This window comes from Gopherus flavomarginatus, chromosome 15 (genome assembly GCF_025201925.1).
Source record: "Gopherus flavomarginatus isolate rGopFla2 chromosome 15, rGopFla2.mat.asm, whole genome shotgun sequence".
NCBI classification, from domain to species: domain Eukaryota; kingdom Metazoa; phylum Chordata; order Testudines; family Testudinidae; genus Gopherus; species Gopherus flavomarginatus.
This window is the reverse complement of record NC_066631.1, coordinates 16,032,603-16,048,562: the sequence shown is the minus strand read 5'-3', so window position 1 is coordinate 16,048,562 and position 15,960 is coordinate 16,032,603. Positions and strand designations below refer to the sequence as shown.

At 45.1% G+C, this 15,960-nt stretch overlaps 1 protein-coding gene across 2 annotated transcripts in view; it reads left to right on the top strand.

Annotated features, from left to right (window-relative positions):
- The first annotated feature begins 2,440 nt into the window (after window positions 1–2,440).
- Window positions 2,441–15,960, top strand: part of PPIL2 (peptidylprolyl isomerase like 2) — a 120,888-nt gene continuing 107,368 nt past the window's right edge. The window contains exons 1-6 of one of the 2 annotated variants that reach the window (XM_050924238.1): window positions 2,441–2,616; window positions 4,174–4,223; window positions 6,756–6,801; window positions 7,426–7,488; window positions 8,473–8,524; window positions 11,770–11,860. In XM_050924238.1, coding sequence (XP_050780195.1) covers window positions 2,585–2,616; window positions 4,174–4,223; window positions 6,756–6,801; window positions 7,426–7,488; window positions 8,473–8,524; window positions 11,770–11,860 — 334 coding nt within the window. In that variant the 5' untranslated portion in view covers window positions 2,441–2,584. The remainder of the gene's footprint in view (window positions 2,617–4,173; window positions 4,224–6,755; window positions 6,802–7,425; window positions 7,489–8,472; window positions 8,525–11,769; window positions 11,861–15,960) is intronic. The other variant, XM_050924239.1, reaches the window with a different exon arrangement.

Here is a 15,960-nt window from a genome sequence, read left to right as displayed (position 1 = left end):
AATATATGTCAGCACTTTAGGCTTGCTAACTGTCTAATCCAGGGGTCGGCATCCTTTCAGAACTGGTGCGACGAGTCTTCATTTATTCACTCTCATTGAAGGTTTTGCATGCCAGTAATACATTTTAACGTTTTTAGAAGGTCTCTTTCTATAATATATAACTAAACTTGCTGTATATAAAGTAAATAAGCGTTTTAAAATGTATAAGAAGCTTCATTTAAAATTAAATTAAAATGCAGAACCCCCCCCCCCACACCGGTGGCCAGGACCCAGGCAGTGTAAGTGCCACTGAAAATCAGCTCGTGTGCCGCACCTTGCCTATCCCTGGTCTAATCACACAAATGCAAAACCCTTGCTTGGCCCCCAGCCCCTTCTCCGAGGACGTGCCCTACTCACTCCATTCCCCCCCCCCAAACACCCCCTTTCCCCCATCTTCACTCACTTTCACCAGGCTGGGGCAGAGGTTTGGAGTGTGGCAGGGGGGTCTGGGTTGAGCCTGGGGTTGGGCACAAGAGGGGGTGCAGAGTGCAAGCTCTGGAAGGGAGTTTGGGTGCAGGAGGGGGTTCGGGGTTGGGGTGAAGAGTGTAGGCTTTGGGAGGGGGCTCAGCGCTTGGGCAGGGGGGTTGGGGTGGGGGTGTGGGCTCTGGCTGGGCGGTACTTACCTCCGGTGGCTCCCAGTTAGCTGAACAGCAGGGCACCCAAAGTAAATGGGACCAGGGGGCTCTGTGCTGCAGCTGGAAGTAGCCGGTGTGTTCCTGCAGCTCCTGGAGAGGGGGCCGGGGGCCTCTGCACGTTGCCCCTGCCTGCAGGCACAGGCACTGCCCCCACAGCTCCCATGATTGACTGCAGTTCCTGGACAATGGGAGCTGTGGATTGGTGTCCAGGGCATGGGCAGTGCACAGAGACCCCTGTCCCCACCAGGGGCCACAAGGCATGCCAGTTGCTTCCAGGAGTGGCAGGGAGCCTCCCTTACCCCCACTGCTCAGCCGGACTTTAGCGGTCTAAAATCTCCCGGCATTCGCTTCAGTAGCCTCAGGGAGATAGAGCCCAATTCTGGGAGACTCTCAGCGAAACGAGGGTTGGCAACCCTACAGCACCTACATACTAGGGTGACAGCCATGTTAGAAATGCAAATACCTCACATAACTGCAAATTCAAAATGGAAAGCAGTTTATAGACTAACTTTTGGGAGTGGGAGAAGGCGCATCTGCTTGACTCAAGATAAATATTACTGAAAACTGAATTCTAGTCTACATTACTTTGAGTCAGGTTGGGCTTGGAATAGCTGTTATGGATTCTGTAATTAGCATATTTTAAAAGTATCCTTCACTTTTGAAGTAATGATTTTTGTGGAATAGTGAAAAACTGACCAGAGTTTGAACTGCAATGGGAAAGCTTTGCTGCAATGAAGGCGAACAAAGAAAACAGGAGCTCGGGGTTATGATATGAGTGAGGTGTCTGTCTGTTGGCCAACACAAGCTTTGTTTTGTTTGTGAAAGCAGTTTTAATGTTCCACTAATCTCCTTATCCCCTAAGCCAAAGTTTCCAAAGTCAACCCATAAAGCAACCCTCATTTTAGGACAAGCTGCTAAAGAGTATGAGAGCCGGGGTAGAGGGGAAGGCTAGGCCAACCTCCAGCTGTAGAGTTGACCCCAGTTTGGGCTATTTCCACTTATTGCCTAATTTTCAAGGAAAACGCCATCCAGCACTAAGCTCCCGTAGGTGGAGCTGAATGCAGGACGGTGGTTTTAGCTTCGGGGGAGTGGTGTACAGCTGGTGTGCGAGGTGGGTGTGGGCTTACGGTGGGGAACTAGATTGACAGAATTCAGCTTTAAACCATGGAGAGAGTAAATTCTCTCTCCTCTTAGCATTTTCTCTCCAATCTCCACACACGGTTTTGCGTTCTGCCAACACATTCATTTTTCTCTCCTGTTTGTTATGCTGTCTTTCTTTCGTTATTAGTTACTTTAGTGAGCTCTCTCTACCTTTTCATAACAGCAACGGTTTAACAGTTGTTATATTAACAGGATCGACAGCTGGACAGAAGAGGTTTGTGTTTTCTAAAAATAGCCCCCCGTCCCCTTCCTTTACTCCATTCATTGCCCAGTGGTTTGGAAACTACACCAGGCTCTTTCCTCTCCACGATTACTGTCTGTCTCGCGAGCAGGGCTGCTTCTCCAGCCTGAAGGAGAGATTTCAGAGCTAGGTCACAGCGGGTGATGCTCAGCTGTGAGTATCCGCACTGCCTTGCCTGGCTCCTAGCTCCCGTCCCTTGCGCACTGCAGCCCAGGTGCCCCTTCTCCCAGCACTGCAGACTCGCTGTGCCAGGACACAGAACAATCCCCAACAGCCAGGGGACGGGGTAGAAGGAGCGGCCGGAACGGTACGTGGGGCGCCCTGGTTCTCCGGGGAGCCAGTTTAGCGGCGCACGCCGATCTACCGGAAGTCGCTGTGGTGCTCGGGAGAGCCGGATTGGCCCTTGAGGAGTCCGCCGGCCGGAGCTAGGTGGTCCGCCCCAGCTTGGGGTCCCCCCTGTTGGTTGGGGGCGCGTCTCCTGTGCCGGGGGGGAGTTGGAGCCGCCGCCATGGGGAAGAGGCAGCACCAGAAGGATAAGATGTGAGTCTATGAGGGGGGGCCCCTGTCCTGGCGGGGCTCGGCCCGCGGGCCCTCTGCCATGGCCGCCCCGGTGGAAGCCGCTCGGGGAAGGTGGCCGGGCCTGGTTTCCCCAACAGCCCCGCCCAAGCTGCTGCCTCCCGGCGCTTCCCGCCCTGCGTTACAGGCGCTGGGTGTCCGAGCCGGCGCCCCTCGGCCTGGGAGAGCCTAAAGCCCTTCGCAGAGCCTGTGCGTGCAGCGCTGCCCGAATAGGCCGCGGGCGGGTCCTCTGAGCCAGTGGCCGACCCCTTCCTCTCCCACGTAGGTGCTGCATGGGTAGAGCAGGCAGGCCCAGGGTCTAGGCCAGTGGTTCTCAAACGTTTGTACTGGCGACCCCTTTCGCACAGCAAGTCTCGGAATGTGATCTCCTTAAATTAAAAGCATTTATATATATTTAACACCATTATAACTGCTGGAGGCAAAGCAGGGTTTGGGGTGGAGGCTGACAACTCACAAACCCCCATGTAATAACCTTGCGACCCCCTGAGAGGTTCTGACTCCCAGTTTGAGAACCTCTGGTCTGGACACAATCCAATGAATGACGATGGCTCAGTGAAATAATCTTCAGGTTTAAAAGACACTCAAGCTTTGTCGACACTGGCAAGCGAAAGACAAAACTTTTGTTGTTCAGAGGTGTTTAAAGAAACCCTCCCCCTGCTTGTTGTGGGTGAAAGTTTTTTTGTCTGCAGGAGAGAGCTCTCCTGCGTACAAACAGTTGCTACACTGCACGCCTTTTAGTGGCATGGGTGTAGCGGCATAGTCATGTCACTAAAAGCTGTGTAGTGTAGGCACAGCCTTAGAGCTTGTCTACATGGGGACATCTGGGAAAGTTAATATGAATTAACTAAAGGTGTGAATTTGAAGTTACACCACTTAAATCTGCATGTCAACAGAACACCCTCATTTAGTCAGAATTATAGTGGCCTTAATTTGGATTACTGGCCTTTACTGTCCCAGGTTCAGAAGCGGCTAGATAGGATCAAGAGCTTGTCTGCTTTACAAATACTGTGTGCAAGCTCACACCTTGGGCATGGGTTGGGATATCTGTATTACACAATTTAAAAAAAAAAAGGTTTGGCTGGGAAAATACGAAACAACAGCTGTATTAGGGAGCTGTGGGTCAGCCTTGGTCCTTTAGCTCCCAAGTTTAAAGCACAGTTCCCTGATTTAGTTGTGGAATTATGCTTTCCCATCCATGGTGACAATAAAATAAAATCGTGTTATAACATGGATGTCACTAGCTCTGTTAGGATATAGTGAAAGCACACTCTTGTTTTCTTCTTATTGTGGTATTGCCCAAAGGCCCTGTTCTGGATATTAGGAAGACCAAGTTGTGACACCTAGTATCGGAGTTGGTTAATACTGGGTGAAGGTGTGAAAAAGTCAGGTAACTAAGAATGTTTAACATCTCTTATTAATAGAACTTTGTAAGTTGGAAAAGTCATCAATTTCTGCTAAATATAGTTAGTGTTGTAGTGTGATGTTTTAAGCATTAACACTCCCCCTCCCTTTACTTTTTAGGTACATAACATGTGCAGAATACACACACTTTTATGGAGGAAAGAAATCAGGTAAATGGTTTAAAGTTGCTGTGTTTTCTTTCTATATTAATTCTTGTGACTGATTCTATATTTAATGTGTATGTTCACACTTGAGTGTTGATGTCTCCTTCCCCTTGCTTCCTTATTCTGTTCTCATCGAAGTTCTGAATGATCTTCTCTTGGCTAAGTCTCAAGGCCTACTTGCCATGCTACCCCCTTCTCCTTTCTGCTGCCTTTGATCTTGTTGGCTGCTCTCTCCTTCATCATGTCCTATCTTCCTTGCCTTCCTTGGTTGTATCCTCTCTTGGATCTTGCTCTACTTTTCCAACCATGCATGCAGTGCCTCTTTTTCTCTGTTTACCCTCTTTTTTTTTGGTGGAATCTTTCAAGATGCCATTCTAGCCCTCTTTTCTTCTCCCTCTGTGCCCTGTCCCCTGGTTACCCCATGTGTTTGTTGTACATCAGTTTACTTATCATTTCTATATCAACGACTTTCAGATATCCTTCTCCACTCTGGGCTTGTATCCCTTTCCTCAGTCTTGCACTTCCCTCTGTTGTTGTGAAGTACCATCCTGGATAGTTCACTGCCATCTTAATCTCAGCATCACCACATCGGAGCTCCTCCCAAACCCAGTCCAGTTCCTGCCTTCTCAGTTGGGGTTAACAACTCCACCATCCTTGTAGTCGCAGTGGGGTCCTGATACCTGTAGCCTGGGTGTTATATTTGACTCCACCTTCTTTCTTCCCTCACAATCAGGCTTCTGCTGAGCCCTGTCACCTTTTCTTCCACAGAATATGAAAATCTCACCTGTTTCTCTTCTATAACTAAATCACTTGTTCACATCCTGAGCATCTTCCACCTACACTTGTCGTCTCCTTTCAGGTCTCTAATGCTAACCTTGTCCACAAATCCAAAATGCTGTCATTTCAACCATGTCATCCCCAGCTTCTCCTTTGAGTGTCCTTAGTAGTATCACATTATATTGTCCATCATACCTAAACTCCCTGTCTTTGCCTTCACGGCCGTACGTCACGTCTCTTACCTGGTCTCATCCATTCTTTCCCCCACCCCTTCCAAGTGTCAAAGCCTCTGATGTCAGTATAGACCTCATTTGTTTCTTTTTCGCATAGGCATCTCCACCCCTTCTTTCAGACTGCCTTTCATGCTCGGAGTGCCCTCCCCAAACTTATTTACAGTAACTCCTCACTTAACGTTGTAGTTATGTCCTGAAAAATGCAACTTTAAGTGAAACAATATTAAGCGAATCCAATTTCCCCATAAGAATTAATGTAAATGGGAGGTGGGGGTAGGTTCAAGGGAATTTATACACACGCACACAAAGAGTATAAGTTTTAAACAAACAATTTAATACCGTACACGGCAATGAAGATTGTGAAGCTTGGTTGAGGTGATGAAGTCAGGGGGTAGGATATTTCCCAGGGAATGCCTTGCTGCTAAATGATGAACTAGCATTTGGCTGAGTCCTCAAGGGTTGTTAATGTAGCCTCACACTCTACAAGGCAGCACGAATGGAGGGAGGGGAGACAACATGGCAGACAGAGACACACATTCTGTGTATGTGTGTGTGAGAGAGAGGCGCATTTCCCCTTTAAGTACACTAACCCCACTCTGAGTACACTGCCTTTTGTCGGAGCCCTGTCCTGTCCCCATCCCTGCTCTATTGATGGGGTAATCTGGGGCGGGGGGGCAGGAAGGAGGGGGACTCCCTGACAGTAATTCTCCTCTCCCAGCCTCCTGCACAGCAAGCAGGAGGCTCCTGGGAGCAGCTCCAAGGCAGTCGGGGGAGGGACAGCTGAACTGCCGGCAGTTGATAGCCTGTTGGGCGACTGCTGCACAAGGACCTTAAGGGAGTGGGGAGCTAATGGGGGACTGCTGGTCCACCCTGGTTCCAAGACCTCCCCCACCCCCCCAGCTAGCTGCAACGGGCTGCTCTTACTGCAAGCAGTGGACAAAGCAGGCAGCTGCCAAACAATGTTTTAAGGGAGCATTGCGCAGCTTTAAATGAGCATGTTCTCTAATTGATCAGCAACAAAACAAATTAACCGGGACTACTTTAAGTGAAGAGTTACTGTACATGGTACATTTGACAGCTCTTTGTGTATTGTCAGTTTCACTTTCCCCCTTTATAGTTGATTAAATTCCCTTGTTGTCAGTGTGGATTTTAAAAAGAGAGAAGGAAGAGATAAAAAAAAAAAGGATAATGTGGTTGTAAAACCATAAAAATTGGGGGAGAGGGGGAAACGGGCCAAGGAGTATCTCAACTACTTTAAAAGCTTGCCTTTTTCTAACTCTTCCGGTTTCATTTGTGGCGCAGACTGGAGGTTTGCACTGCACTGGTTTGTGAAGTTTTGGTTTTTGTTACTGTTTCACAAGATTTAGACTATTTGTCTTTGTCAGGAGCAAATCACTACCTGACACATAAAAAACAGTAATTTCCAAATATAGATCACATATGATTAATAGTAAATATCAGAAGCACTTTGACTGCCCCAATACTCTGGATTTTTGAAAGTTATTTTGCTTTTTGTTCTTGTAAACAGATATTCCACAAGCAAATTTTAGACGTTTATCTTTTGATCACTGCAGGTAAGATATAAAAAAAATCTATTTTGTCTTGAGTCCTTAACCAGATCATGTTTCCTGTAGTGGTAGATAGAGCAGACAGACATCAGGGAAAGTAACTATCGTTCCTTAATGTGACACCAACAAAATTTCATCAAGGATTGAAATTTGTTTTGACTCCATGAAGCCCAGTGTCTGAGAGATTATATGTAATAACTGTAAAGTTCAAAAGGAATATATAAACTGTAAAATTTGCAAAGAATTAACATGCAAAGTTCAAATAAGTTCATATTTATAAAATTCTAGATTTGATGCTCATATTGTTCCCCTTCACTGTGTTTTATATCCTTGATCTGTCCTGCATCACTTAGAGCCAATGATTAAGTTGCAAGGGCCTTTCACATCTTAGTTCTTTGTGCTTAGAGTTTACTTCTTGCTGATGAAACACGGACGCTAGAATGAAAGAAATGAAGATGCAGTATCAGTAAGTTCCACATAGTCAGATGAAAGTTGCAAGGCTCGCTCTATGTTCACTGATGTAGACCTGGGTTTAGGGCTCAAAGAGAAGCTAATGATATTTGCTAGTTTAGTATTGTGACTTTCCAGGTGACATTGATAAATCTGAAATAAATGTGTACTTTTCCCTAGTTTATCTCTGCAACCATTCGAATATCCAGTTTGCACACCAGATGGAACAGTCTTTGATTTGCTGTAAGTCATTCACTTCCATTTTTATTTTCTTTGTTTTGGTTTTTCTTTAGGCTAAGTGACTTGCTCGAGGTCATGATTGGAATCTGTGTCAGAACTGGAATTAGAATTCACGAGTTCCTGTCTCTCCCTCTGGTGCTTAGATTTCTAGTCCAAGCCTATCTCGCTTCTCAGATGGTTCTGTTTCTCAAAATCATAGCTATATGTAGAAGGCTACAGCCGTTGCTGTAAATGCACAGTGTTTATGTGGTGGAGCAGTGTGCTTTTAACTGTGCCTCTTGGCACAGGCTATTTTATGATGGTCCGTAACCTTTTGTGTTCCTACCAGTTTGATAGCATGGCAGGGGAACTCAGGTGTGGAGGGACTCAGAGATTTATAATACATGAAAAATTCATCATGCAGCAGCACTTTGGGGTAACTTTGTCTACTATGTGCATTGGGAAGAGGAGTCATATAAACACTAAAAATACCTTCATTTCCCTCTCAGCTCACTTAGAGGTTTTGGAGACTATTCGGTCATTGGGTTTCATTTCTTCTGTGGAGATGTACTCACCACTGTTAAACTGCAGCAAGCAGTCAGCAAAAGCCAAGACTTGCAGATTAAAAAATGCCTTTGTCTTTCATTTTTAAAAGTCAGAAGGGGACATTGTTTTGTTTGTCTAATGAGAGAAGCCATCTGTAAATACTGTGGGGGAAAATTCTGCTGTGGAGTGTGCATCAGCTTTGCCCACTCATCTAGGGCAAATAACATTTTTGTAGGATATGTAAAATATCACTATCATGGGAGGAGTTGGTGTGCTCCTAACCTTTTGCAAAGCTGCAGTACAGTGTCAATGATAAAAGGTCACTTGGTGCTGCTTGCCTCTTTCAAATACTTCTGTAGTTGGGCTTTCATAACCAGTTAGAGATGATAAAACAGGTCTTTACAGTGAACGTGGGTTCCTAAGTCTGTGTATGACTATCTGTCATGTCTCCTCTCTTTTCAGGAGTATTGTTCCTTGGATAAAGAAGTATGGGACCAACCCAATCACAGGGGAGGTAGGTAGTAATGGTTTTATTAATAAAATACATGTTGTTTTACTTGCTTATAGCCCTTACTTGATTTGTGAAGAGAGAAACTTTTGTCTCTTAGTTCCATAAATGAGTTCTGAGGGCTTTTAAATAGCTATTTATAGGGGCAAGTGTTGAAACTAGAATAAAGATTTACTAGGACATGTTTGTTTTAACCAAAAAATGGGAAATCTTTCTGACTGAATGCTAATATCCATAATGCTCTCATGGTCCTAATTGTTTTCCCTGTGGAATGTAGTCTGTGCCTGGTACATGCTTGGAAGATAGGAAGGGAGAAGCAACCCTGAAAAATTCCCCACAATTTGTAGTGGCGAAGGCTGACAATAGATGTTTTGGTTTTCCTGGAACTTGAATCCTGCTTGTCTTATTCCTGCATTGCACCTAGAAATTTCAGTGAGATTGTGTGCATGAGTAAACTGACCACCACCATTGACGCTCTCAAGCCTGATTAGTCAGAGCAATAATTAGGGTTCCAGAAAAGGCTCTGATTGGATTAGAAGGTCTGCTTGTAAGAGGGAAGCAGAACAGAACTTTGGTTAATGGCTCTTTTCAGTCAAAAAGACTGATCTTAACCTATGCTAATAACTGCAGAGGTTTTGCTGCTCATAATGCTGTTAGATGATGTTTTTAAAAGGATATTGTTACGATATCGTCTGCAAACTTCAAATCTTTTCTTCCATCTCACTGTTTGTAATAAGCCCATGGAAGATTAAATCTTAAAACTGCAAGTTGCTTTGTTGTTCTTCCCTTCATTCTAAATGTTTGCTAGTTTGTTGTTGTAGGTTTGTGTATGAATGGTTAGTTTGTACAGCACTTTGAACGCGTGAAGCACCATATAAGTGTGAAGCATTATTGTCAGTGTTATGCTGCTGCCATTGATTTTTTCTTTTGCTGCTCATTTTAAAAAAACAACTACATTAAAGTATTTATTTTGGGGGATAAAAGACAAGTAGTTAAAGACTTTGCAAACAGATCTAAGCAAAACAAAACGGGTCAGATTTCAGGCCTACTGATCATAACTGTTCCTTTAATTATGGTCTGTGAAGGAATCTTTCCTTGCAATATGCTCTGTAGAGTAATTGCAGTTTCTTCTTTGAGCACAAGGTGGCAGTAATTACACAGAATTGTCACTAAACTGCTTTGATTTCAGAGGGTGCTGTGGAAAGAAATTGCTTTTTGAAATGTCTCCTGTGTCCTCTGATTCCAGACTTCTCCTCTCATCTGCCTGCTGGGGATGCTTAAGTTGGATACAGCATTCCAAACTCTAAACATGAGCAGGCTCTTTTAGAGTGAATATTCTCTTCAGTGTTATGCAACTGGTAGCAAATCTGCAGGGGTGTTAAATGTGTTGGGGAAATGATCAAAGCTCTACTTTTGGTAGGGAGGGAAAGGGGGAATGATGGCCTTTTCATTCACTCTTCCCAGCCTGCAAGCACTTACTGCTCCACGGATCAGCTAAAGGCTTTTGGAACCTTGTTCAAAGCTGGCTAAAACTATTGTTCCCAGATAGTCAGATTACCTTTAAGACACCTATTTGTATTTAAAACCATGCAGAGTATTGTGTTTAAAAGTGCTTTGTGCAAACACAAAAAGAGGGAGTAATCGTGCTAGTAGTCTCTTTTATGTATGGTAGTATAGTCTCTGAGAAGCCCCTTTTCTTTTAATGTGTGATGTGCAAGCCAAACCCAGAGCAGTTTCCCTCCCTTTCAGTAGAACATGAAGTGGTCCTGTAGCTAGGTTGTTCCATCTTACTATGTTAGTTCAATAAGCCCTGTTCCATGGTGGACCATTGCCATCACTGGTCATAATGAACATGGTGTTCTGACATGCTGACTCTTGTCTCAGGAACAGGCCTGTGTTGTAATTTCAGCTGATGGAGACTGTACTTGAAAGAACTAGCGAGGCCAGTGCAAAATGTTCCCGGTGGTCTCCGAGAGCTCTCAGTCTGTCTGTGAGCCATGACTCAGGTTTCCAAACTTCTGAGGCTCAGCTATGCCAACCTGTCTGCCCTCCTACCTCTCCTCAATAGTAATCCTCTTCCTCCCGTAATTCCTCTCTTTGGAGAACCCAACCTCTGAAGGTTGGTGGGGAAGAGAGAAACCCCATGTAGAGGACTGTATCCTCTGAAGGAGAAATGGCATACACTGCTGCAGAAAAAAATGAAGACACTTTTGTTGCCTTATTGCTAAATCCATAGACAGGAGAAAGAAAGAAAAATGTAATTCCTTGTCATTGCACCTGTGGTGAGCCCAGCCTAGGATCAGTGGGGTGAAGATTGGGACTGAAGAGAATTGGGAGACATTGAGTTTGGGTTTCATGGAAGGGCATCTCCTATACTGTGTGGAGGTGGATAGTTTTGGGAGGTATGAGGAGGAAACCTGTGCTGGGGAGAGGATTTAAAGCCTTGAGTTTGTGCAGTCAGATCGTAATTTTAGTGCCATCTTCTTAATCCATCATTGTTTTGCCATGTTCTGTTTCTCATAATATTTGCTTGGAGCTGAAGGCAGGAAGAAATTTTTCTGTGATGAGTTGGTGATTTATGCAGATATTTGCGTCTCCAGGCTTATTTAAAGAAAGAAATTAAGCAAGGTTAACTGCAATAGTAGTTTTATAATCTGGACAACAAAGTTACCTTGTGTGGATTTGCTGGAAAAAAATCTGGTCCAGTGAGAAGGTGGGGACATGGCTCTGAATAAATCATTTTCCGTTTTTCTGTAGTCAAGTTTAAAAACAGTGCTGGAATATTGTATAGTTTACCCTGGACAGCCACTTTTTGTAGTGTTAACTATAGGCACTGACTTTTATCTAGCTATCAAACTCTTAGGTACTTATATGACACACGTACCCCACCCTCCCCAGTCAATGTAGTATCTGAGCGCCTCACAGTCTTGATTGTATTTATCCCCACCACAGCCCTGTAAAGCATAGGGCTGCTGTTCCCATTTTACACATGGGGTACTGAGCCAGAGAGAGACTAAGTGACTTTCCCAAAGTCATACAGGGAATATGTGGGGTTTAGGGAATTGAACCTGGGTCTCCCAAGTCCCAGGCCAGCATACCAACCACTTCCTTCCTCTTCTAAAGGAACTTACATATATGCCGTGGTCACAGTTATTTTTATGTATGGTTTAAAAAAGCATTTTTCTTTATACCCACCCCCCTCCCTCTGCTTCCTCATACTTTAATTCCTCTTTGTTTTTGAACATCCCCAGGAGGTACAGTGTGGATGCCAGTGTCCGAGAAACAAATCTGTGTTGACCTTTCTGACTTCCTCTTTCATTGTCCATGAGCTGCTCGAAAGGATAATCTCATAATTCCTTACTTGATGTGTTGTGATCTAAAACACTGATGTTACTATGGTTATAATTTTGAAACCAGACTAAGCATCTCCTGCAGCTGAGCCACAACCTGTTGGGTGTTTCTGGCTATCTTGCCTCCTTCCCCAAGCAATGTCTCTGAAGTTCCATCCAACACAGAATAAGTAGAAGAGCTGTAGTAATCTCTTTCCTTGTACTGAGATCAGCACTTTGACATCTTGGGCTCACAAAGAGTTGTGTGCTTGACAGAATGTTTTACGTAATTGGCATATGACAGCAGTGCCCAGCGTGTCCACACATGTCAGCCAGCTGGGATCAGATGTACCTGTATCTAAGGAATGAAGTTGTTCAGATTATATCTGGTCTGATGGAATGTCAGATATGAACAGATAATAGAACTGGGATCAGCTAGAAATGTGTATATTGTGGCAAAGGAGTTTCAAGGGAGACAATTCTGAGTTGAGGAGTATCTTAAAAATGGGATGAATTCATTTAACCCAATTAAGCAGAGCAAAGAAGAAAAACGGGGGAGCTTTTCCCATATTCATCTCTGCTACACTCCAGTTCGCTAGTATTCTGCCTTTTGTGAGGAGAGTGCACTACTGTGACCTGGGCATTGGGTTCCTGCATCTCTGCTAGAGACTTGGGGCTTGTCTACATCAGAAAGTTGCAGCGCTGGTGAGGGAGTTACAGCGCTGCAACTTAGGAGGTGTACACATCTGCAGGGCACCACCAGCGCTGCAACTCCCTGTTTGCAGCGCTGGCCGTACTCCCGTTTTGTCTCGGGTGTAGAGGATCCAGCGCTGGTGATCCAGCGCTGGTAATCAAATATAGACACTTACCAGCGCTTTTCTTGACCTCCGTGGAATAAGCAGGTATCCCAGCATACCTGAGGAAGCCTCTGGTAATCAAGCTGGTCTCCTTCCCCGGCTTGCTCTCGCGTTCCCCGAACCCCCGAGCAAGCAGGTCTCCTTCCCTGAGGTTTGCTGGGTGGTTCCGGGAAGGCGAGAGCAAACCGGGGAAGGAGACCAGCTTCGCTGCGGTTTGCTCTCGCGTTCCGCGAACCACCGTGCAAACCGCAGGGAAGGAGACCTGCTTGTTCGGGGAACGCGAGAGCAAACCGCGGCGAAGCTGGTCTCCTTCCCCGGTTTGCTCTCGCGTTCCCCGAACCCCGAGCAAGCAGGTCTCCTTCCCTGCGGTTTCCAGGGTGGTTCGCGGAACGCGAGAGCAAACCGCGGCGAAGCTGGTCTCCTTCCCCGGTTTGCTCTCGCGTTCGCCGAACCCCCGAGCAAGCAGGTCTCCTTCCCTGAGGTTTGCTGGGTGGTTCCGGGAAGGCGAGAGCAAACCGGGGAAGGAGACCAGCTTCGCCGCGGTTTGCTCTCGCGTTCCGCGAACCACCCTGCAAACCGCAGGGAAGGAGACCTGCTTGTTCGGGGAACGCGAGAGCAAACCGCGGCGAAGCTGGTCTCCTTCCCCGGTTTGCTCTCGCCTTCCCCAAAACCCCTTGAAGCCGCCCAACAGCGCTGCAGTGTGGCCACATCTAACACCACTTGCAGCGCTGGTTGCTGTAAGTGTGGCCACTCTGCAGCGCTGGCCCTATACAGCTGTACTAATACAGCTGTAACAACCAGCGCTGCAAAATTTTAGATGTAGACATGGCCTTGCTCTGTGACCTTGGGCAAGTCACATGCCTCCCCCATCTCACAAGTTTCTGAGATCTCTGTGCTTCACTATCTCCACTTTAATTATGGGAAAACTAATACTTACCAATGCGGGAGTGTCGTAAGCCTTAGCACACTTCACAGAAGTGAATTAAGAGGTGATCTGCTTGGGCACAGTAAAGCATCTAATTTCTTTTTAAACAATGGAAATATTTTAATCTCTGGTATCTGTTTCCTACGGCTGATCTAAGCACAATTTTTTTTTGCTGCTCCTTCATCTATCTGCTTCTAAACCAGGGATTCTCAAAGTGGGGGAGGGACCCCTCAGGAAGTTGCAAGGTTATCCCCTGGGGGGTTCCGAGCTGTCAATCTCCACCCCAAATCCCACTTTAGGGGGAGGGATAGCTCAGTGGTTTGAGTACTGGCCTGCTAAACCCAGGGTTGTGAGTTCAATCCTTGAAGGGGCCACTTAGGGATCTGGGACAAAAAAAAATTGGTCCTGCTAGTGTAGGCAGGGGACTGGACTCGATGACCTTTCAAGGTCCCTTCCAGTTCTAGCAGATTGGTATATCTCTAATTATTATTATTATTATTTGCCTCCAGCATTTATAGAGGTGTTTAAATATATTAAAAGGTGTTTTTAATTTATAAGGGGGGTCACACTGAGAGGCTAGCTATGTGAAAGGTGTCACCAGTAAAAAAGTTTGAGAGCCACTGTTCTAAACCAATATAGATACGTAAATACAAAAATTGCATAGAGGCACCCCTTTGTCTGAGGAAGCCAAAATCCAAATGGAATCCACAGTTACGAAGGATGATTACAAAAGAGTAGCATGAGCATGTAAAAACAAAAATCAGAAAGGCTAAGGCACAAGGCACATTAAGGCAATAAGAAGAGATGCTATAAATACATTAGGAGCAAGAGAAAGATGAAGGAAAGTGTAGGTCCTCTACTTTGTGGCGAAGGAGAGCCGCCAAAACAAAGCGAATAGGTTAAAGAATATTTAGATAACTAAGTATTCAAGTCATCAGGGCCTGATGAGGTGCACCACAGGGTACTTATTTAACTGGAGCAATTTTGGAACATTAACAACTATCTGTAAGAACTCATGGAGGATGAGTGATGTCCCAGGAGACTGGAGAAGGGCAAACATAATACCTGTAAGTAAAAAGGGGAGCAAAGAGGACCCCAGGAATTATAGACCAGTCAGACTAACTTTGACATCCAGAAAGAAACTGGAAAAAATTAATAATCAGTTTGCAAGTACCTAAAGCAGTGGTTTTCAACCTCCCTATATTTGTGGACCCCTAAAAATTTTCAAAATGAGGTGTGGACCCCATTGGAAATCTTAAACATAATGTGTGGATCTTCACTGTTCTATGGTAATAACAGCCTTTAACAGATCCTTTATACAATGTCTGTGGAGCCCCAGGGGTCTGCAGACCACAGGTTGAAAACCACTGACTGGAGGATAATAGGGTTCTAAGTAATAGCCAATGTGGATTTAAGAACAAATCATGCCAAACCAACCTAATTTCCTTCGAGTGTGTCATTGGTCTAGTAGATGAGGGGGAGGGGGATAGCAGTGAACATAAGAACAGCCATATTGGATCAGACCAAAGGTCCATCTAGCCCAGTATCCTGTCTTCCGACAGTGGCCAATGCCAGGTGTCCCAGAGGGAATGAACAGAACAAGTAATCATCAAGTGAGCCATCCCCTGTTGCCCATTCCCAGCTTCTGGCAAACAGAGGTTAGGGACACCATCCCTGCCTATCCTGGCTAATAGGTCCATCAATGGCTATCTTCAATGAATTTATCTAATTCTTTTTTTAACCCTGTTATAGTCTTGGCCATCACAACATCCTCTGTCAAAGAGTTCCACAGATTGACTGTATGTCGTGTGAAGAAATACTTGCTTTGTTTGTGTTAAGCCTGCTGCATATTAGGTGACCCCTTGTTCTTGTGTTATGATAAGGAGTAAATAACACTTTATTTACTTTCTCCACACCAGTCATGATTTTATAGACATCTGTCATATACCCCCTTAGTTGTCTGTTTTCCAAGCGGAAAGGTCCCAATTTTATTAATTTCTCCTCATAGGGAAGCTGTTCCGTACCCCTAATCATTGTTGCTTTTTTCTGAACCTTTTCCAATTCCAATATATCTTTTTTTTTTTCTTTGAGGTGGAGCGATCACATCTGCACGCAGTATTCAAGATGCGGGTGTACTATGGATTTATATAGCAGCAATATGATATTTATCGATCTCTTTCTTAATGATAATGCTGCTGCTGCACATTGAGTGGATGTTTTCAGAGACTAATCCACAATGACTCCAGATTTCTCTCTTGAGTGGTTACAGCTAATTTAGACTCCATTTTATATGTATAGTTAGGATTATGTTTTCCAATGTGATTACTTTGC